General features: G+C 44.1%; 1 protein-coding gene and 1 non-coding gene across 2 annotated transcripts; one reads left to right on the top strand and one right to left on the bottom strand.

Moving 5' to 3' along the window:
* The first annotated feature begins 482 nt into the window (after nucleotides 1-482).
* On the top strand, nucleotides 483-589 carry LOC123817850. Its single transcript, XR_006785548.1, has one exon. It is a non-coding gene; the product is annotated as a U6 spliceosomal RNA (small nuclear RNA).
* A 5,345-nt stretch (nucleotides 590-5,934) lies between these two features.
* KRT24 (keratin 24) lies at nucleotides 5,935-10,470 on the bottom strand. The gene is made up of 8 exons (XM_045836409.1): nucleotides 9,756-10,470; nucleotides 8,676-8,758; nucleotides 8,138-8,294; nucleotides 7,669-7,830; nucleotides 7,442-7,567; nucleotides 6,868-7,085; nucleotides 6,548-6,675; nucleotides 5,935-6,363 (listed from the first exon to the last, which is right to left on the bottom strand). Exons 1-8 carry the CDS (start codon nucleotides 10,392-10,394, stop codon nucleotides 6,260-6,262), a joined length of 1,617 nt encoding a protein of 538 aa, XP_045692365.1. The 5' UTR covers nucleotides 10,395-10,470; the 3' UTR covers nucleotides 5,935-6,259.
* Nucleotides 10,471-24,003: the final 13,533 nt, after the last annotated feature.

Raw genomic sequence — 24,003 nt, forward strand, 5'->3', positions numbered from 1 at the left:
ATCTGTCAAAAAATAGATATAATTTTAATTCATTCACACTGGATGGCAATTGTGTTAAAAATTTTTTATTTATTTGTCTTTAGAGAGAGGGGAAGGAAGGGAGAAAGAAAGAGAGAGAAACATTGATGTGTGAGAGATATGTCGCTCAGTTGCCTCTTGCACACCCCCTACTGGGGACCTGGCCTGCAACCCAGGCATGTGCCCTGACTGGGAATCAAACCAGTGACCTTTTGGTTCACAGGCCAGCACTCAATCCACTGAGCCACACCAGCTGGGGCATGTTGTCAATTTTTTATTTGACAATCTAAGGGAAAAGAGGTCAGTGCTCTTGATTAAATAGTCAGCTATCGCATGTTTTAAATTCTTTTGCGGCACACCTGTTAAAGATCGCTGACTCAATAGGTCATGTCACCTTACAGGAATATGATACTTCCACTAATGTGAATGGTTTTGAGCATTCAGAGAAAGCTGGGGTCACTATTGTGCTCGCTTCGGCAGCACGTGTACTAACGCTGGAATGACACCGGGAAGACTAGTGTGGCCCCTGTGCAAGAATGACACAGAGATTTGTGAAGTGTTCCATTAAAAAACAATCATTGTCTCTGAACTCTCCCGAAGCAGCCAGAAGACTAGCTACTCCTGCTTAAAAGATGTTCAATGACATCAGCACTGGTTGAGAAGAAAACATTTTCCACTCACCTTGATAAATTCTTAGTGTTTATCTGGAAGATTGAGTAAAACAGAGCCCAACTGTAGGATAGCACTGAGGCTTGTTTGGAGGCTCCAGCAGGGACGCACAGCTACCGGTACGCCACTGACTAAAGGAAGGTCCTCTCCTCGGTCGGGGAGGTTGTCCTTTTCGACCCAGCACGCAGCTCTGGGAGGGACGCCCTTGGATCGGTGAGGCAGGAAGGGGACCCCTGCCTAGCCAGCCAGATCAACCAAATCCACCCCGGCGGTCGTTGGGATGACAGATGTCACAGCCGGGTTGCCCTCATGTCCTTTGTGATTGCTTTAATAGTACATCAGGTACATCACCTTTTTCCTTTTAATTAAAACTTCAAATAGTTAGCAATCAATACCTTTTGAGCTATGGATGAAAACTAATCTCGGTATTAAGATACCAGCATACATGACTCATTTTCTCATTTAGCCCTTAACACAGTTGCTGATTTCTGGAAGACTAGTCTGCAATACTATGCTTGTTTTGTGGGACAACGTGTTCTGAACTTTGTGAATGTTTAAAATTTCCTTTTAATTTTTTTGGCCCCCTCTTTTTGATTTCCATTTCTCTTGGGCTTCTTATGCTAGTGGTCCATTCAATTACAATTTTTTTTTATTCAGTACAAATATTTTAAAAGTTTAATACATTTAAAGATGTCTTTTTGGCTTACATTGTAAACAATCACATTTGGAAATGAATACGTTTTCTGAAATTTCGTCCGGTCTCTGCGAACCAGCAAACTGTGGGCAGGGCAAACGAAGGCGCCCTTCACTGAGTCCACACTCTGGCACACCTTCTACGAGCTGTTTTCACACTCTGGCCTTCAGAAAAATTCATTACACTAATCCTTTAAGCTTCAGCTCCTTCTTAATCACTTTTTTCAAAGGTCTCCACTCATCAGCGGCTCAATCCATCTATCATTGCTGACTCCGGGTGTGAAATGTGGTGCTATGTGGACGTACAGGCACCACCAGTTTAGTTGCCTCTCGAAAATCATTATCTCTGAAGCTTCTCTAAGTAGCCAGGAAACAGTGACTCATGCCTTGCGAGCAGTGGTCATGGAAGTCAGCCGTGTTGGAGAATTAGGGAAACATTTTCAGTTCTCTTCGAGAAATCTTAAGTGTGAGTCTTTCAAGGTTAACTTTGATCTTTGTTCAACCGTATGATTCTGTATTCTGCCTTGGATAGTTTAGCTGTGCTACCTTCTCATTGTACTTGTGTATTATAAGCAATCGATAACTGTTTGTTGAGTCAAGTACCTATAAGACAGACTTGGCTTGACTTCTTTCTGAATACGGCCTGTGCGTTTTTGTCTTGACTCGCTTCTGGAAAGGGTTTCTTTCTCTGTTGTTAGTATCAGATAGTGTTCCTGTTCACTGTGCAAGAAAGAAGGTACAACACACAGACATTTTCTCTCTTCTATTCTAACTTCTCTTTCAAGTAGAACAGATCGTCTTTTTCACTCAGAAAAGGGGGCAAGGTTTTGAGATTGCATGGGAGGAGGAGGGTGCCTCCCCCTCGTCTTATGGACCAAGCTGAGTGTTTTCTACTCTGTGGACAATCGCAGAGTCTCAGCTACTTCGGGGGCTGCAGGACTCGAAAAATACGGGCTGGTATCTGCCGTTAATAATTCCGCTTCCAGATATTTTCCATACGTTAAATGGAAACTTTCCTATTTGAGTTATTAATTGACGAAGCCCAAGATCTTGCATTTTTTTCCTTAAGAGCTTTTAAATATGAACTTCATTAGGGAATACAGTATGTAAGAAACATATTGCTGAGGTGATATCATGAAATTATGTTTGTGCACAAATTGGTTTTTGGTGGATTCACCCAGGAGGAGCTTGTTGCACTCCAGGGCTCCTGGAGACTCTCACTCTGTCTCCAGGGCCTGAAACGTGAATTCTAGTTCATTCCTCTCGGTCACAGCGGAGCCGGCTGCTGCGGCAGCGGGGGCCACCTGCTGCTGTGGCCCCCTGCTCTGAAATACCGTGACAAAGCAGAGTCAGTCCCTGAGATAACTCCCCTCCCCAGGGCTGTGATGAATGTTTATTAGCTCCCCAGAGTGAGCGTGCTCTCTTAGTTGCTTAGAATACTCCGTATTATAACTCCGTATCATAAGATATTATCACTTATTACCTTTGGCTGTTGCAGTTTCTTGAAAACGGTTCCCAGCGCTTTGGACAAGTCTTGTGATGGATCAGTTGGAGGTACCGTCTGCAGTGTCAGTGGTGCTCCCCAGCTGATTGCCAACCAGGGTTTCCAGAATGACCTTGAGGGAGGTCTTCCCTGCTCTCCCACCTCTGGGTAGCTCCTGCATCCGTGCTGAGAAAGATGATGGAATTCTCTTCAAAGTTGTAAATCATTTCCTGGGAAGTTTATGCAGAAGTCAATGTAAATTTTTCTATTGTAATTTATAGACGTACATTTGTATGATATTGTAATAATACCTTTTCTTTGGTAGTCTTTCTATTGTCCTGGTAAAAAGTAGCTATGGCAATGTGACTCTCATTCTGGTAATTTGCTTTGCTACTTGGTAGATCTGCTGAGCACTACCCATGTCTATGGAGTCCTTAAGAAGCAAGCGGGAGGAGCCATGCAAAGCATGTCCTAACGCAGTTTTGTAAGGAGCTCTCAAACGCTTTCATACTCCTTGAGGTTTGGTCGGCAACATAAACACGTCATCTCTCTGGGAGTCCATGTACATCCCTGCATAGATCTGTCATACACTCCGGGCTTGTCCTTCATGTGCAGTTTACATGCTAACGAAGAAGTGGTTGCTGTGCAGTCTCAGTGTCAGCTTCTTCCCACCTCATCATTTCACACTGATGCTGACATCGCACGCGAGTAAATCGTGTTTTATAACAGAGCTTGATCACCGTTTCTTGTTCTTCAGGTGTCCTGTGGGAGCCGCTGATAATTTTTTAAGTGATTTATTACTTGCAGCATTTTATTGCTTGAGGGGATTTATTGCTTGTTTGGAAAACATTCCTTGAGCTCTGTCCTAGGTGATTTACATGCATTGCCTTGTCTCCACTTGCGGGCCTTTTGAGTGCTGTCTAATTATTCTGTGAGGTCACTAAGCAAGTTTGGGCTACTTTTCGAGAGCGTCTCAAATCCTTTGGCTGTTTCTTCTTCTCTGCCTGCTGCAAACTTTATTTCTTGTTTCTAATCTCCGGGAGGACGGACACCACTGCCAGCATTCTCTCCGTTCTTGTCCATCGCCCCTTGAGTTCAGAAAGATGAGAACAACCTTATTATGAATCTGGATCAAAAGTCAACAGGTAAAACTTCATATGCAAGTAGGCACTGGCTCTTCCTCCTTACGGAGTGGTCTGACTCTTAGGAGGAAGCAACACCGTTCCTAATTTAAAAGTTGACTGGAGAACTGAACTCCAGTTTCAAAAAGGAACACCTGCCTGTTTTTGTGGTTTTAGAATAATTTGGAGGCAGGTAATAATATGTGAACATCCTGTTCTTAACATTTTACTCAGCACTATCAATATTTTCCATGATCCAAAATGGTTTAATAGTTTCAGTTTTAAAAATTGAGTTTGCTTTTAACACATCTTACTGCATCTCAGTATGTTCTAGCCTTCTCCTTAATGGTAAACAGTCATTTAGTACCAATGCAGCATCTTAACATGCGCACAGAACGAAGGTTTTCACCTCCAAGTTTTCAGAGTAGCTGCACGCTGTCGCCTTGACACGAGGCGAAGACTAGCCCTAAACACAGGTCCCGGGTGTGCAGGACCGGAGACTGGGTCTGGGGGGCTTCACAGAGCGAGGCTTCCTGATGCGGCTGCGAGGGCCCGAGAGACTGGGGGCTGCGCTCAGCTGGTCTCCATGCCTGTCCTTCCGCTGTGAGTCCTGTGGATCAGCTGGTTCATATTTCTCAACTTTTCAGTGTAGGACAAACATCCAAGATATGACATTTTAATTATTATTTTAGTTTTCGATTACAGTTCGCATGCAACAGTATTTTGTATAACTTTCAGGTATGCCGCACAGCAGATAGACATTCATATACTTTACAAAGTGTTCCCTCTGATAGTTCAAGTGCCCGCCTGCGGGGTTTAACTTACTGCACTGGTGCAATGGAAAACAAGACTTCAGACAACTTCGCATTGCTCATTTCCTCTGAGTAGTGGTTTCATGCTTGGCTATTTACTTTAGTCTGTGGTTAGCCCTTTAAGAAGTCTTGTTGTGCCTACGGGTTCATTTCTATGTTTTATTCAGTGTGCCTAGAAGATGAAAAACTACACTTTTAGGTTGTCTTGATTGTTAAGGCTTGATACTCTGTATAGCTGCTATTGGTTTTGTATTTGGAGGTACAATTTACATGAAATATATTCAGGTTTATCCTTTTGTGACTTTCAATTTGATTATTTCTGCCAAGTCCCACGTTCTTTTCTTGAGAATTGGTTTGTGGGGTTGATTTTCTAATTTGTGACCTGCTCATGTTAAGTCCCTCAAATGGGAGTGTTCTTACGCAGCTTGTTTTGGGCTTACGTCTGTTCTTCTTGGGGCTGACCTTATACCACCTCCTACCTACTTTAACAGCCTTCATCATCCCAAGACAAGGCGAGACAGCCACGTGGACCACCCTCAGGGTGAAAGACCTCAGCAATGCAGAGTGGAGAAAGGAAACACCAGCCTGGCCACGTGACAAATTTTTGGCTAAGAAGTGTGGCTAGATTTGGCACAGCAACAAGTGTCCGGGCATCTCTTCTCATTGGGGCTTTCAAGGTTTTCAGAGATCTGGCTCTGTATCACATACCCCACCCTACTTCCCAAGACTTTTATCGTGACCAGTCTCTCAAACGCCCCGCAGCCACACAGAGTCAGATCACAGTGGCACTGCTGGTGATCGTGGGGGAAGGGAGCCCTTCATTGTCAACGCCCTTGGGTGTTTTCCGTCCTCTTTGTGCTTTAGCTTCTTGAAGAGAATAATTCTAACTCCTTCTTCATGGGCTCAGCTGTTGGCTATAGTTTTAGGGACACTGAGTTTGAGTTCAGCTAGCACTGAGTTCTAATGTGATGTTGTTAAAAATGTCCACACACAAAATGTCTGTAATTTTGACTTTTATGAAGAGGGTACTGTGCAAACAATGAATGAATATTTGTAACATAACACTGCAGCTAGAGCACAGCTGACAGCCTCATTTCTAGATAAAATGTTAAATTTCTTTAAAAAATTTCAACAATAATTTAATTAACTTGCAAAAGTAAGTTTATTGAAGCATAGAGACAATTACAGCAGAGTTGTCATTTCAACTTTTTCAAGAGCGTTCTTTTTTTTTTAAAGATTTTATTTATTTTTAGAGAGAGGGGAAGGGAGGGAGAAAGAGAGGGAGAAGAGCATTCTAGTAAGAAAAAAAAGAGGCCGCAGAAGAAATTGGTTAGCATCTACTTTCGTGCAGAAGCTCTTCCCTGAAGTTATCCAGACCGACGGCTAAATCGATGCGACGTCTTCCTTTGTGTCCTTTAGATTTCTTTTTCTCTGAAAGACACTGTTATTGATCTGGAAGTTGCTCAGTTGACTTTCACCTCAGAAACATTGCTGACTTTAGATGAGACGATTTTGCCATCCACCACCTCCTCTATGATGGTCTTAGTCACTCTCGTCTTGCTGGGATCTGAAAATCATAGAGCCACAATGTCAGCCTGGAAATGGTCTGGGGAAATGCAGGTGCATTCATTCACGAGGTACGGTCTCTCTGGGTAAGGTCACATGAACAACAGTATATACTTTTAATATGACAAGCAAAACATGTTTTTACTTTTCAATTACAAAGTGATGAACATTCCAAACATGCTTACCTCTTCCTTGGCTAGAACAGCTTTCAGATTTTGAGTCACCAGACATGGAATCCCTGGATTCCGTGTTTCTGGGCCCCGTGCTTCTGGATCCCCATTTTCTAAAATCAGATCCTCCAAAACCAGAACCACTGGAGAAAAAAAAAAAAAAAAAAGAATTGTTCTCCTTTGCATTGGGCCAAGGCAGAAGAAACGCCCCATGCAGAGGGCTCTCCGCGACGAAGGTGGTTGCTATTTGAATGGACTGTCCCAGCCCCTTTTTTGGTTTCATGACACGGACACACCAAGGCACGCCTTTCGGCGCGCACGTGACTTTCGCTTACCCTCCCTCTCCGTCCAGCAGGCGGCGGTAGGTCTCGATCTCCATCTCCAGGCGGGTCTTGATGTCCAGCAGTTGCTCGTACTCTGCATTCTGGCATTCGGTCTCGCCCCGGATCTGGCAGATCTGCTCTTCCAAGCTGCTGATCTGCATCTGAATTTCTGACAGCTGAGCCACGTAGTTGGCCTCCGTGTCGGCCAGGGTCCCCTCCAGGGAGTTTTTCTGAGAGACAGATAGATACGTAGATAGATAAATCATGATGAAAATAAGTCACTGATGATTTTTAAAAATTACAAAATTTTAGAAGGTCCTGGGAGATGTACACTTCCGCCAAGTTACAAGCTAAGTTGTTATACATCACTGTTTGCTTGATTTTTTTTGGGCATGACTTTTTTTTAAACTAAATCTTTTCTAGAAATAGGGTATGTTATCTTGGAATGTTTTATGCTTTCTGTGACCACAATACAGTCCTTCTTAATACTGCTATTGTTATGTGCCAGGTGGAACATCTTGGCGAAGAGGGAACACCAGATCCCTTAGTGCCCTGTTGGAGATTTTGCAAAGCTCCTCGCATATACCATGGCCAGCTGGGACTGAAGCTCAATTTCCAGGGCCTGCAGGGTCCGTTTCAATTCTGTGATCTCACTCCTGGCGGAACTGGCCGCCCCAGCGTCAGTGGAGATCTGTGCTTGCAGCGAGGCACTCTGCATAAAAACAAAATGCAGTCACTGCGGGCTGATGGGCTGCACGGGAGTGGCTTCTGCGTGGCCACAGGCTTCGCTGCCGCTCAGGGGTGATAATCTACCTGCTTGTGGAACTGCTCCTCGGCCTCGCGGCGGTTCTGCTCAGCCAGCTCCTCATACTGTGCCCGCATGTCATTCAGTAGCTTGGTCAGGTCGGTTCCCGGGGCGGCATTCATTTCTACCGTCACATCTCCTCCAGAGCTTCCTTGCATGTTCTTCATTTCCTAGTGTATGGGAGAGAGAGAGAGAGAGAGAGAGAGAGAGAGGAAGAGAGAGAGGGAGATATCAGAGTGAGGAAGACAGAAAAGCAATGGGCTTCCTAAAATGCATGGTTGAAACTAAGACACTGAAGTGGCAAAACCCCACACCAAATTCAGATATAATAATCTGCTCTTTGTTCTACGTTTTTTCCTGGTCACAGGAATGGGAAATCTGTCCAGATAGAACTTATTTTATTTTGTTTTTATAGAGTGGCCAAGGGGGAAAGGCAGGGAGGCCAGAGCTGTTTAACAACGAGGAACGTGCACCTACCTCCTCGTGGTTCTGCTTCAGGAAGGCCAGCTCCTCCGTGAGGCTTTCGACCTGCATCTGCAGGTCAGAGCGAGTCAGGCTCAGCTCGCCCAGGACCTTCCGGAGGCCGCTGGTGTCGGCTTCCACAGCCTGCCGGAGGTGCAGCTCGTTCTCGTACCTGGGAGGGGCCGCGGAAAGACAGTGCAGTACCCTTCACGGAGTACCTCCATGCTGACATGGAGTTTTCTCCTCTGAGCTACCTAGTCAACAAAGGCTACCACGTTTTCTCTTAGGGTTTTTTTTTCTCCTTGTAAAGAAAACTATGAGACTAATGTTAATTCTATTGATGGCTGATACAGTTTATGACAAAAAGTGCATTCTTCATTAGTCTTCTTTTCTTATTGGTGGAATGATGGTTTTTAAAGATTGCATTTGGGATGTTTGTGAATTTAGGTCTTAACCCCCTATAAGATTTTAAAAATATTTAGAATAAATTAAGCAAACAGATTGAGTTTTACTTTTCCTACAACATTCGTTTTCAAGTTTTCACTTTTCTTACTTCAACCGGAAGTCATCAGCAGCCAGCCTGGCGTTGTCAATCTGCAAGACGATCCCAGCGTTTTCAATAGTGGCAGTAATGATCTAGGAAAGGCAAAAATAATGACTGAATCATGCTTTTTACCTTGGGTCTGCATGCCCACCTGTCCGGGTAGATGCCCCTGAGTCAGCTTTTAAACGTGAATTGCTTTGAAAACTTGCTTAGTAATGGCACCCGTATTGATAGCCCTGGTGTGTTTGGACTAGATCTTCCTGCAAACAGGTGGCCGTTTGCACAGTCCTGGAACAGGCACGGAACATTGTTTTACAGAACACCGCCCCTCTGCACACTTCCGCGGCTTTGGGAGATCCGTTAGTCTATACGAGCTCATTCAGAAAATCACGTGAAAAATGAGCTTCACTTCTTAAAAAAATCTTTAAAAATATTTTTTCTGTGTAACCATGGCAAGAACGCTTTAGGCTCCACCGTATTCTTATATAATATTTGCACTAGATTTTCTAGAAATAAAAATAGTTGTAAAGAGTATTTCAATCTAGTGAGACACTAAAGTATGTCAGCCTGCCGGAATTAATCATGAAATAGATGAAGTTCATTTTGCCTCATTGCCATCACTCATATATACAGGTTAATGAGCTGCCTGCCATCGTATACACTTTTATGTAGAAATACTCGCCCTGGCTGGTGTAGCTCAGTGGACTGAGCGCAGGCTGTGAAGCAGGCATCGCAGGTTCGATTCCCAGTCAGGGCACATGCCTGGGTTGCAGGCCATGACCCCCAGCAACCACACATTGATGTCTCTCTCTCTCCCTCTCTCTCTCTCCCCCTTCTCTCTCTAAAAATAAATAAATAAAATCTTAAAAAAAAAAAGAAATACTCAAACTTGAGGTGCACACTGAAAATGAACGTGGTTGGGTGTCACATGCAGCACTGCCTGAGTTAGCATACACCAAGTCCCATTTTACGTCTCCATCAAGCAACTATGTTGTCAAAAAATTCCTTGACTTACGACCTTCATTACAGTGCATGTTATGAATGAAAGCAAAAGAGACCACAGAAACTCTGCAGCGGAGAGTGTCTTACCTGATTTCTGAGCTCTTCGATGATGGGACAGTATTTGCTATAATCTCTGCCAGAGCCCCCGGCGCCAGGCCCGCGCCCAGACTTGTCATGCCACTCCTTGATTCTGCTCTCCAGGTCACTGTTGGCCTCCTCCAGGGCTCTGACCTTGTCTAGGTAATTGGCCAGGCGGTCGTTGAGGTTCTGCATGGTCTGCTTTTCACTTCCAGAGAAAAGCCCTCCATCGCCAATGCCGCCGCCCACACCACCACCAAAGCCGCAGAAGCCTCCAGCAGCACCACCACCGAACCCAGAACCGCCACCGAACCCAGAACCACCACCGAACCCAGAACCGCCACCGAATCCAAGACCCCCACTGAATCCAGACCCCCCACCAAAGCCAGAACCCTTACCAACGCCAAGACCAGAGCCCGAAGCTCCTCCAAAACCACCCCCTACCGAGCAGCTACCAAACCCCCCCCCAAAGCCACCACTCAACCCCCCACTCAGGCCGGAGCTGCCGGCTCCCCCTCGGAAGCCCCGGGCGGAGCTGCTCCCCAGCCCACATTTGCTTCCGCTGCTGAAGCTGCCGCTCCCAGCGGACACCCTGACCACGCTGCTGCCTCCAGCCCGGGAGGAAGAGATCCGAGAGGAACAGGACATGATGCTCCTGCAAACGTTTAGCTCGTCCAGGCGAACAGGGAGGAGGGTGACGGCGAAGAGCCTGTTTGCGGGTTGCCTTTCTGGCCCTTATATATACACACACTTTTAGGGTGTTCCTTTTCTGTGTCACTTCTTAATCCCTGTTACAGTTTCGCTAAACCACAATTGGATCATTTCTTCTTCCTGGACCCACTCTGCTGGCTTCGTTTTTGAAGCTGGGTCAGAGCCTCGGGGCATTTTCTCTATCAAGGGCAAAAACTAAGGTGGAGCAAAGCAAAATAATTTTTTCCAGAATTATAGTTTTAATCTTTCAGTGGTTTTGATGACTGATAATTCTTTTCTGAAGGAGTCATTCTATTAAATTTGCTGCATGATTTCCCAACGGCAGGGCACATCCCCGGATTAACGAGTGCCATTGAAATACTTAATATGATAAGGGAACTTTCCCGTCGAACGTGTATCTTTTTGTTTGTATTGTTCCCTTAAAGCTGAAACTACCTTCAGGGTCAGCATTAGTTTTAGATTTGCTTGTCCTTCTCTATGATTTCTTTCCAGCAGCCTCGTTCTGAGGTTGTCGACATTTGTGATTTTTAGATTATTGTCTTTTTTTTGTATTTTGAGATCAAATTAGATATTTTTCGCGTTAATAAAAAAAAACTTAGGTAAGTACTGGTCTTCCGTGTCCGTGTTGTTAGATCTCAGCAATGCCCGAGAAAGACTGGAAGGTTACTAGGCAGATTGTTTTATCATCAGAGTGAATTGTGACTTGTGCCTCTCGCTGCGAAGACGATGATCTTTCTGATTGAACTTGAATCTGATATAATGATACCAACTTCCCTCTGGAGACTCACCTCTGATGAAACTAAGGTGATGTTGATTTCATCTTCATTTTAATGACATCTGAAGAGTGGGACCTACCCCCCCCCCCCCACCCTTAACCGGTGGGATGGAGAGTCATTCGCAGACACAGAAATCTGGAGTTTCCCCAGTCCGCCCTCTACTCCTCCTTTTTCTTCTCTGTTTTGTTTAAAAGATATTTAGAAAAGAGAATTTGTATCCACTTCTGGTAACTAATGTTATGATTGGAGTCATTATGTAGATACTGAAATCTACAATCTTCCCCAGCTCGCATTTTGCTTCCTGTTTTTCTGTCCCTTCATGCTTTAGAATTTTCCATTCGCCTCCGCTAGTAGTTGAAAAGTGTGTTGGTGTTTTTAAGACAAATGCTGTATGAGTCTACTTCTATGAGGTACCTGGTGTAGTCAGATTCAGAGACAGAAGATAGAGCGGAGGTTGCCAGGGGCTGGGGGGAGGGATGATGGGGAGTGGTTTAATGGGGACAGAGTTTTAGTTTTGCAGGATAAAAAGAATTCTGGAAATTGGTTGCCCAGCACAGTGAAGGCATCTAACACTCCTGAACTGTACACTTAAAAATGGCTAAGAAGGTAAATTTTATGTTATGTATATTTTACCACAATTTTAAAGTGTCTTTTAATAAAAGTATAGGTGCTTTCAAAAATATTTTTGGACCTTCCTAGCTTTACGCCCATGTAGTTCACTGACTTTTGTTTGTTTAAAACTTTCTCCACACTTGGCGCAGTCTGTTAGACCATGTGCAGCCAGGAGTGTCCAACCTGCAGCTTGTGGGCTGCGTGCGGCCCGGATGGCTATGAGCGCGGCCCAACACAAAATCATAAACTTAAAAAAAATTTTTTTTTTGCTCATCAGTTTTTGGTAGTGTTTATGAATTTAATGTGTGGCCCAAGACAACTCTTCTTCCATTGTGGCCCAGAGACACCAAAAGGTTGGACACCCTGCGTCCTGTTATTTGGTCATTTTTTAATGTAATGTTTTGCCTTCTTTTAATTTTTCCTTAGACTGCCTTTGATCTGGACACAGTATTAAGTCGGTGGCAATTCCCTTTGCTGCGTAGCTCTTTAGATGACCAGCTTTAATGTTCTACCTGTGCTATTTTCGCAGCAGTGGGATGTTACCAAACTTATTCTTAGGGTGCCATCTCTCCAAGGGGTGCAGGTGTCTCATAAACTTTAAATCGTGAAGCTGGGCGTGATTCTGATCACACCCTTCTCAGGCAGGTAAAAAATGCACCAACCATCACGGCCCGTCGGTCATCTCACCTCACCCCTCCCCAGGGCCTCGAAACCAAAGAAGTCGAAGCGCTAAAGGTTTAATGGAACGTGAGAGCGGGAGAGGGGAGGGACCGCCACTGGCTTTTCCTTCCGCTTAGCGTTATGAAATGGGATCTTCCTACTTTCCTACAGGCTGTCGTTTGGTTGAAAGAAGGTTCAAGAAAGGAAGAGCAGACCAGTGGAAGAAATCTAATACAATTTAGAAATTTAGGAGCGGAGGGAGAAGGAGCTTTATGCAACAAGATTGAGAAAAGACATTCGGCAGCGTTGGTGGCCCATGACTTTTGCCTGGGGTCTGTGGGGTTTTCCTTCAGTGGCCGTCGTAGGCGTGGCCTTTACATTTCGGCGGCTTTATTTACCTGGGGGTGTGGGATAGCTGGACATCTGAGTCTCCGTTGAGGAGGCTTGTGATGACTGAGGCACTCTGTCTTGTGTCTTCTTTTTTAGCGTTCTTGTTGATATGATTTTATTACATGTAATAAAAATTGATGTCATTTTAACGCCAATATGCCTGTTCTTTGTTTTTTAAAATTCACCTTCAAAATCAAGCTCTTTTGAGATGCTTCTCACATACTCTATACTTCAGAGATTACCTCTAGGAAGGGCATTTAGTAAATAAAACAGCCCTTACCACCTCAGATTCTTTGCCTAGTGAGTCAGTGAATGAGTATATGTTGAGGTGAACTCACAGGATTTTCTCGTTTGTGTTAGTATTTCCTTAAATGCAGTTTCACGCTTTCTTTCTGTGTAGCTGCGTCCCTTTTCTTTTTAGTGGTGAATCTGTCATAAACAGACTGATGTCAATTCTGTGATTTGCAACCTACGTGCCGTAAGAATGTTTAAAACATGTACCACGTGCCTGTTTAGTCAGGGGCACTGACCTCTTTTTTCCCTTAGACGATCAAATAAAAAAAAATGACAACAGCCACCACAACAATAGCGGCCCGGTGTGAATGAATAAAAATTATACTTATTTTTTGTTAGATCAGCAAGAAATATATTTTTCGACGGGCTGCAGAATTTTAGTAATTAGTGTATGTGTGGCGTGAGATGAAAAAGGTTGAAGATCGCTTGTCTAGCACGTTGATGTTTAGTGGATGAAAGGATTTTAATCCCACATATAAACACAATTCTGTTCTGGCCCAAAGTGTTAGAATTCTTTTGCTTCTTTTTTTCTTCTTTATTGTGTTAGAATTCTTTAGTAAGCATTAGTCCTGATTGTTCTGAGACATATCCACATTTAATACCCTCTTTTATTTGAAATAATGATTTGCCAGTGTTCACAAGTTTGTTTTTGGCATTTCTTTCATCTGTAAAATGAAAGCTTCCAGAATCTGGTGAGGTTCCAGTGGGAAAAAGAATGTTCAGAAATGCTGGCTTTGGCATCCCAGAGTTCTCAGTATGAAAATTCAAAAGAAACAGGCTGGACCTCAGGTCTGGACGCCCACTCCAGGGCTGCCCTCAGTTACACGTTGTTTTGAATAGTTTGTTATCAGCAGTTTATGTTTACCTACAAAGAATCGTATAAACTGTACTTCACTGTAGAATATGACTTCTGGAGTAAGTGCAGAACTGTTACCAGGGAGACGCGAGGTAGGGGCTCCTCCCCGGTATTGCCTCACTGGCAAGAGAAGAATTCAGACGAGAGACCACACACGTAGTGGAAATAAGATGATATGTTTATTTATGAAATACACTTTCGCAGGAAGCTGCAAGCAGGCACCCAGCTAGTCTGAGTGCCCCGACTATTGGGATTTTAGGGGTTTTATGACTGTAGCCAGCTTCTACAGTAGGTTCCCCTCCCTACCCCCCCAGACTTTGGGATAAATGCGGAGTTTCAAAGCCTTTCTTTCCCAGATAGCGGACTCGATACATACAGAATTTCAAGGGCTCCCTTCCTCCTATGGTTTTTCTTGTGATTTTCGGCACACTTAGCAATCTTATTGGACCGGGCTCAGGACTGCTGAGTTAATGGGTGAGACATGTCTTCCTCCCCGTGCCTGCCTCAGTTCACTATCTATCCTGCCCAATAGAACGATTTGCAAATATTAACCATCAACATTTTTGTGAGATACATTATTAGAACTTTTAAATTTTCAGATTAATATATTGCATGTTTTTAGGTTAGCAGTAAAATCAAATACTGGAAAAATATTTGTCCCTGATTAATCTTCAGCATTGAGAATAGGCTGGACTTGGGAACTCTATCTTCCGTTCACTCTAGAGAATATTCTGTTACTTTTCATATAAAAGCATGAGATCAGAATAGTTAAGGGAAGTAACTGGGTATAGAGTGTTTGTTAAGTGTTGGCAGGAGTTTCTGTGGCAGATGGTATGGAAAAAGGAAAAGCTCCAGTCTGATGTGCACACAACCACTTTATAACACCCAACATGTTGTAGGTAGATAATCAGCGGTCCTCAAATTAACAAAAAACAACAGGGCTTGCCTTGCCTCACCATCACCTTGGGTCACTGATTGCTTCGGTCCTTTGTTATGTGTTCCGTCTTCTAACCCTTTATTCTCCACCTTTTGGGTTTGGGTTTGTGCTTCTGTGTGTGTGTGTGTGTGTGTGTGTGTGTGTGTGTGTGTGTGTTGGAGGGGCTATTGGTGAAAGGACGTGTTGTTTGGGGAGGGGGCAGGGAAGGTCAGGCCAGAGTCATCTGGGGACTTCCCTGCAGAGACTCATTGTCTAGGTCAGTGTCCTGATGGGGGCCCCTGTGAGCCTCACTAGCCTCAACTACCTGAAGGAAAAAACAGAATTCGCAGCAATGCGTGTCCTGAGAAGCCACTTTCAGCGCATCTGGCTCCATCCATAAATTGGGCTCAGTCCCGTGCTCCTGCCAGACACCAAAGGAACTACACACTGTCTACAAAAATAGAGCTGAAATGCGCCGATTCTGTGACTGTTTCTCTTCCTTCGCTCTTTCCTCTCCTTTTCTATCTTCTTTCCCCATCACTCCTTTCCATTCTTTCTGTTTATAGTTTCCAATTAAACGTATCTTGTTTGAAGGTTTCCTTTTCTCCCCCCAGCATCTGCTCCATCACATAATTTTGCCAGATTTTGTTTTGGGAGAAAATGACTTTGCTTCACACTTGTTGAGGTTAAATGCTCTAGTATCTCTTTAAAGAGCTCAGTTTTTTCACTTTTCCTAAAGCTCGTTTCGTCAGTTTATGGAGAGTTAAGAGAAGGGGCACGTGACTTTGTGGGAGCTGAGGTGCTTCTGTCCTCCAGGGTCCAGAGTCACTACAGATTGAAGCAGCACAGAGTTTATTGATTATTTTTGCTTGAGAGGTCCTTTGGACCTTCATTCATATCAAACAGACAGTAACTTCCTATTCAGAGAACCTACAGTCACATATAACCCAGACTGTAATGGGATCTGTTTGTTCCTATTCTGTGCTCAGCCCTAAAGTTCGCATCTTCTGGAGTGAGGAGGGGACATATGGCAGGTGGGTGGACAGGTAGCGTGGGGAGGAGTGTTTAGGGATGGGGAGTTTGGAAAATGGGAGGCTGAGGATGAGTTAGGCCAACTAAACAAGCTGAAGATTCCTGCAACTGCAGCTTTCTTGAAAGTGGGCTCTTCCCAGAATCCTCTCTTGATTTTAGACAGAGAAGACAGTGGCCAGCAGGTGGCGCCAAACTGCAGCTAGGACAGGTTGACATTGTGCAGCCCAAATCTGCAGTGTGGGTTGGCTGGCTAGCTGCGCAAATTTCCCCTCGGCGTTGGAATGGATTTTTAGCATACTTTATTAAGGTTTAAAATGTTTTTTTTTTAAAATTTTGTTTCTTACTGTATATTACCTTTTCTTTTTAAATATATATATTTTAATATATTTTATTGATTATGCTATTACAGTTGAACCAACTTCCCCCCTCTACCTGGTACCCTCCAATTCTTCCAGCAATCCCCCTGCTTAGTTCATATCCGTGGGTCATGCATATAAGTTCTTTGGCTACTTCATTTCCTATACTGTTCTTAACGTCCCCTGTCTATTCTGTACCTACCAATTTGTACTTCTTAATCCCTGCACTTTTCTCCCCATTCTCCCATTCACCCTCCCAACTGACAACCCTCCAAATGATCTCCATATCTATGATTCTGTTTCTGTTCTGCTTGTTTGCTTTGTTTGTTTTTTACATTCAATTGTTGATAGATGTGTCTTTTGCCATTTTATGGTTCATAGTTTTGATCTTCCTCTTTTTCTTAAATAAGTCCCTTAATATTTCATATAATAATGGCTTGGTGATGATGAACTCCTTTAACTTTAGCTTATCTGGGAAGCACTTTATCTGCCTTTCCATTCTAAATGATAGCTTTGTTGGGTAGAGTAATCAAGGCTGTAGGTCCTTGCTTTTCATCAGTTTGAATACTTATTGATAGTTCCTTCTAGCCTGCAAAGTTTCTTTTGAGAAATCAGCTCACAGTCTTATGGGAACTCCTTTGTAGGTAACTATCTGCTTTTCTCTTTCTGCTTTTAAGATTCTCTCTTTATCTTTAACCGTTGGCATTTTAATTATGATGTGTCTTGCTGTGGTCTTCTTTGGGTCCATCTTGTTTGTACTTGCATGTCTATGTCCTTTGCCAAATTAGGGAAGTTTTCTGTCATTATTTCTTCAAATAAGTTTTTAATTTCTTGCTCTTTCTCTTCTCCTTCTGGCACTACAATTTGAATGTTTGTATGTTTGAAGTTGTCCCAGAGGCTCCTTAACCTACCCTTGTTTTTTTTTGGATTCTTTTTTCCTTCTTGCTGTTCTGATTGAATATTTTTTCTTCCTTGTGTTGCAAATCATTGATTTGATTCTCAGCTTTATCCATTCCACTGTTGATTCCCTGTAAATTTTTCTTTATTTTACTTGTGTAACCTTCATTTCTGCCTGGGTCTTTTTTTATGCTATTGAAGTACCCGGTGAGTTCCTTGAGCATCCTAATAACCAGTGTTTTGAACTCTGCATCTGACAGATTGCTTATCTCCCTTTTGTTTAGTTCTTTTTCTGGAGTTTAGTTCTGTTCTTTCAACTGGGCCATGTTTCTTTGTCTCCCCAATTTGGCAGCCTCCCTGTGTGTGTTTCTATATACTGGGTAGAGCTGCTTTGACTCCTTGTCTTAGTAGTGTAGCCTAGTGTAGAAAAGCACACCAGTAAGGTGGATTGGGTGGAGCCTTAGGTAATCACTGAAGCACAGGCAACCCCTGTGAACCAGGCTGATGAGGTCTCAGATATGGTGTAGCTACTCTGTGGCTCTGTGTGGGGGAGGGCTCAGAAAAGGGACAACAGCCAATGCCTGGCCTCTGGAGTTTTTTCTGGGAGGAAGCTGTCCCCTAGCACTTGCCCTGATGCCAGACACTTCAGTTCTTCCCCGTATGCCACTGGTGCCCTTCCAGCTGCTGCCCTGGTCCTGCAGCCCAGAGGGAGTGAGTCTGCATGAGTCCATTGCAGGCCCATTAAGAGGAGATGCCTGAGAATACCGCAGTTTCTTCCGTCGTGCCAATCCCCACTAGTTTTTACAGCCAGAAGTTATGCAGACTTATGTTCCTGGCATTGTAACCCTGGGCTGGGTGGTCTGGTGTGGGGCTGGGATCTCTTGCTCTCTAGGTACCCATCCCAGTTTTCATCCATCACATGTGCATGTGGATCTGCCTGTTCCGAGTCTGTGCATCTCCATGTGCCCATGTCTCCACCCCTCATACCCGTCTGGATGAATGTGACTTCTTTCATTCCTTGGTTGTTAGATTTCCATACGGCTCGATTTCCTCCCATCCAAGTACTAACCAGGCCCGACCCTGCTTAGCTTCTGAGATCAGACGAGATTGGGCGTGTTCAGGGTGGTATGGCCGTACACTCGATTTCCTGATGATTCTGGGTGACAGTTGTTTTGTAGTTTACTTGTAATTTTTGCTGTGGTTATGCAAGGAGGTGAGCTGTGTTTACTTATGCCATCTTGACTAAAAGTCTGTATATTATTTTCTTGATACAGATATGTCTTTGCCTTCATGCTTTCAGATTTTTTTAAAAAAAATTTAAGTGCTTTCATCATTCCCAAAATATATAAATATTTTTCCTTCATTTCAAAAAAAAATCTGAAGTCTTCAGAGGTTTTCTTTCTTATATTCTGCAATCTCTGTGGAGTTTATTTCGATGTGCAACATGAGGAAACTATTTAACACCCTCCCTCCTCCCACACCTTTGCCAACTCACTATTCCAGCAGCCTGATTGAATAATCTACTTTTGTACAACTGATAGGAAAGTACCATTGTTGTGTATAGGTGGGTCTCTTTCTTGGTTTTGTTTTCAGGGACACATTGTTTTAATTATTGGATCTTAATAGTATTTTCTTAGCTCTTGTTCCCTGCAAAGAGACAGTGAGATGGGTGCAGAGGCTTATCAAGGAGTTTCTCGTGGGAGACAGGCCTGTAGGGGAGTGAGGAAGGCCAGACAGGGCAGCGGGAGAGGCTGACAGCAATGCTGTTTTAATGGAGGCTTCCGCTGGTCCTTTGGGGGAGCTCTAGAGCTGGACTGGCCCTTCAGAATTGCCCAATTTGAGGTTAAGGGGCTGAGCCTCTGTCAGTTACTGGCCCCTGGACATTCTGCTGGGAGGGGGTATGATCTTGGGCAAGGCTGCTCCCTGCTGCCCCCTGCTGCCCCCTGCTGCCCAGGGCAATATCCAATGAGGGGCATCGCTCTGAGCAGTCATCCAACAGCCTTTGGATGCATCAGCCTTGTGCGGTGTCTGCTGTATCAATATTTGATCGATAGAATCTGAAGGCATTCCTCATAAATATTTCTTGAAAAACACTTGTTTCCTTCTTTTAATTTGTGTTAGTGTAGTCTTTCCATGGAGAGAGTAGCTTCCTAAGGGGCAGGGGTCATCTTCACATGCATGAATTTCGACACCATGCGAAAGCGGGAAACCTGCAGGCCTATAGGGTATTTGATAATCATATCATAATCATTTTTGGCGTAGTTTGGACAAATACAAAACAATGGCTTTTAAAGGTCAGTGTGGCACTGTGAGGTACCACTTCATATCCACTAGGGTTGCTGTAACGATCATAAAAAGGGACAACGACAAAAGCTGGTGAGGATGGAAAGACGTCGGAGCCCTCATGCACTGCGGATGGGAACGTCGATCGGTGCAGTCGCTGTGGAAACAGCCTGGAGGCACCTCGAATGTTAGACGCAGAGCTGATACAGGGCCCGGCCACCGCGAGTCCGCTCCTAGGTGGGCAGGCACTGCGGGGAAATGGACATCTGTGACATGAGGCCAGCGACAACATTTTCACACGGACACTTGGACGTGAACCTTCATAGCAGCATTATTCAGAATAGCAACGGAGTGTAAATAAATTAGGTGTCCCCTTGGAGAATGGACCGATGAATTGTAGTGTGTTGCTGTGCTGGAGTATGAGTCAGCAGCAAAGGAACGGAGTGCTGACACATGTTACAACATGGATGGACACTGAAAACATCACGCTACGTGAAAGAGGCCAGGTACGGAAGACCACGCGTGATACAGTTCCATTGGTGCGAGAGGGTTAGGATACGTGAATTTCTAGGACACGAAGTAGACCAGCAGTTGTCCAGGGCTGGGGCGGGGGTTTGGGGGGGAAACGGGGAGCAGATGGCTAATGGGTTCGGAGCTTCTGAAGGGATGGAAACAGTCAAGATTGTGGCGATGGTCGCTCAGCTCCGTGAAGGTGTTAAGCAAGAACCATCAAACTGTACACTTTAAATGGGCGAATGATATAGTACGTGAATTACATCTCAATAAAGCTGTTGTAAAAATGGTGTGTAACAAAAATAGCCGAAACAAGGCTTGCTCTTTAGGCATTCTCTCTGAAACAATAGCATGTGATGAAATAGCAAAGAGCGACGTAGCTGATTTGCAGCAGGTGGCGAGCTCAGCGAGGCAGAATGACCAGAAAGGAAAACACACTTTGCATTTTAAAGATGAAACCCAATCCAAGCATAGGAGAATCAGTTGCAGCCGTCGTTGAAGCCCCCCTCTCCTCAGGCTTGTTGGACTGTTAGCACTTCTCAGGCTCGCCATTCACTTCTCGGGGCCTGAGCACAGGTGCCCGCGTCTCACTCCTATTTGAATTTTGCATCAGAAACATGGTTGACCTGAGATGCAGTCCCTTGGCCGTGATCGGTCACTGTCCTGGTCCCTCTGCTTTTACTGGAATCTAAAAAAGAAATAGGGAGAATTTTAGAACTATAGTTTTCTTCCTGTAAAATTCAGGATAATTCCTGCCATACCGAGTGCACAGAATCATAATAAGAATTTCATAAATTATAATTCTGTATTCAGACACATGGCTTGATCTTCTTTTTAAAATTTGTACTGCACTGTTTATGTCATAAGACCGCCTGGCCCTAAACTGGAAGATCAGCTTAATTTCATCTGACTCAGGTGCGTCATGGTCCTCACCATTTTCCTATGTATATCTGATGTTCTTGGCACTTTTTCTAAGAAAGTTTACTTTTGAGGGTTTTATATATAATTGCTTATAAAAATATGAGGACCCTATCTATATCTTTCACCCATTATTCACTTATGATCCTATTATTTGTTATTAAATTTAGTATTATATTCAGTTGTTAATTCTACCTATTTATTCTATCACTATTTTCTATTTATAATTCTATAATTTATTCTATTATTTATCTTCTGTCATATCATATATTTCATTATTCTATTATTTTCTTATTTATACTTTACACTTGCTAACGAGTCAACTTTTATCAATTATCAATTAATCTTGCAAAAAACACTTTGCTAGATCTTGGGAATAAGACTAAAAGGTCACACTCCCTGGTCTTAAAGAACTTGTGTATAGTTTTTGTTGTATTTTGTATGACCACAGCAAGTTTTCTCTCCTGTAATTTTCACAATGTTGAGATAGTGTCAGAAAAATAGTGCATGTTTTTTTTTCTACTGAAAAATGGTAGGGGTTACTTACTGTCCCATGGTTGACCTAGTTGCAGACTCCTGGTTGCCGATGGCTGGTTTATCATCTTCTCGCGCTTAGCTGCCCCAGTTAGAGACCCAGTTTCCGTGTAAGCGTGGTCCTAGCGGCTCACGTTGCCGTCCGACTGCGTGCTTCACACCACCTTCTGTCACAGGCTTGCAGCCGATCCTGCTACCCAGCGACAGAAACTCAGAGGACCTCCCCAGTTTGTGCAGCTGCCCTGCTGCTCTTGTCTGGACCCCATCTGCCATCTGCCTCCGAAGGCTTGTGCCGCCTCCGAAGGGCCCAACTGCCCACCTTCCTTTCCACCACGAAGCTGTTGGGACCACCATAGGAGACGCAGGAGGCGAGAACATCTCTGTCCCTACCGTTGGATGCCCCAAGTCATTCTGGAGGGCTGGTGTCACACGCGGGGTGTCCGTTCTATATGACACTCTATACGAGCGTTTCTTGGGCGCTTGCTCCATGACAGACACTGTGCTGGCAACCAGGGAAAGTGGGTTGATAGTTTTTCAGCTGGAGCCGCAGGGAGCCAAAGGGATTTCAGCTGAGCCACATGCAGTTAAAATGGACTATTGTGGAATCTTATAATTATTTAGACCATTTTATAGGAAAATGCATTCAAATTCTAAAAGGTCTTTGGCATGGTGCCTAAGGATGCCCGGAGCCATATTTTTGCAATCTTAGCTCCCTGTTATTAGCAGCTGTGTGACACTGAGGAAGTCATTTCACACTTTTGTGCCTCGGTTTCCTCATCTGTAGAACGAAGACACTAGTTCCTACTTCACAGGGTTATCATAGGATTAAACAAGTTATGTTTCTGAAGGACCAGGAGCAATATTTGGCATACGGCAAGTATGAAATATGTCCGTTCAATAGAGCAATTTTATAAAGAAGTCTTGGAATACATTCACTCCCCTTTATCCCCTTTTTCTTTGAAAACAAAGAAATCTCACTTTTTTATTTGCTGCTGACTTTTCTTCTCCCAAGGCCAAGTATTTAACATACACATATGCACAAGACTGACGTCAACACCGGCGTGCCAAATTGTGCATTACCAAGGCAGTTGCCCAGATGGGGGGGGGAGTGATATTACTGTAATATTATAAATCACAGGTGCCCGCGCACGGGTGTTACACGAAGACGAGAGACCTCAGCAGAGAACCAGCATATCAGGGTGAGAAGCCTCATCCCAGACAGGGTGTGTCTGATCTGTTAGCTTTTCTTGGAAGGATCATTAAACCTGGGATGATTTAAGTGATCCCAAGGGTATTCTCACCGTTCTGGCGGTCAGAAGTCTGCATCGGGTGTGTCCCTGCCTCTCCCAGCCTCTAGAAGCCACCTGCCCGCCTTGGTGGTGGCCCCGTCTCCGCCTTCAGAGCCAGTGCATTGCGCCTGGAGTCTCTCTCTGGCTCTGTCCCCTGCACCCCCATCTGAACGGGAGACGCCTTTTGTTTTTAGTGACAAATGGATGTGATCAGTCAATAAGCCCTTGCCTTTTTAAAAACAGTTCTGGGATTTTAATCACTAGAAGCAGTTACCTAAAAAAATAAAAAGCGAAGTGCTGTAATGCATTATTTTTATTTTAAAATCCCAAGCCCACAACACGACGACCTGTAGGAAGGAGGTTGAGGACTGTAGGTTTTTCGGTTGCCTCATCCGTTCTTCGATGACTGGAGAGTATTTGCTGCATTCTGGGCCTAAACTGAGTCTGTATCAATTTTGATTTTCAAATCAGAGTCTCATTTATTCTGTATCCTGGTAACTGGGGTTCCAGATGGTAAGCTTTTCATGTGGGAAAAGCCCACGGTTGTAGATACCAGACTTTACATCGTCTAGGAGAGTTTATCACCATGGAAACCTGCATTTATATCTACCCTTTGCCTCTAAATCCGCGTCATGTCATTTTTCAAAAATTTGTTCTCACGCTTCATCGGATTCAAGACTTCTGGCTCCTTTAAATAAGACATCCTTTTTTTTTGGTTTAATCTCTCCTGCTATTCATGCTTCTTGCATTCCTACGTCACTTTTGTGGTCTTGAACCACACTCGTGCCCGTCAGTATACTCAAATAATTACTAGAGTTGTGAGGGGTGGTCAGAACATTTTGCAAAGAAGGAAACTGAAGCTCAGAAGTTATGCTTTTCTTTACATAATACGTTTCGTTGGTGAGAGGACCAGGGTTAGACCCTGAGTCTCCCGATTGCCCCCGACACTCATTTCACCACATGAGAGTAAGTTCACTGCTGACACACTCTCCTTGTGGTTGTCACCCTCACCGAGGGCCCCTGAGCTGCATCCCCGACCACCGAGATCCCAGGCCCAGGGGTGTCACAGCTGAAGAGATGAGGCTGATGGATAAAAAGCATGGATCTTCTCGTTTTTAGAATCCCTCCCACGTGAAACTCAGCGCTCCTCCTCAGATGCTGTCCCTTTGTGGCAGTTTACAAATTATCATAGGATATTTCATATTTTGTAATATTTAATT

This window comes from Phyllostomus hastatus, unplaced genomic scaffold (genome assembly GCF_019186645.2).
Source record: "Phyllostomus hastatus isolate PE091 unplaced genomic scaffold, TTU_PhHast_1.1 phas_contig_210, whole genome shotgun sequence".
NCBI lineage: Eukaryota > Metazoa > Chordata > Mammalia > Chiroptera > Phyllostomidae > Phyllostomus > Phyllostomus hastatus.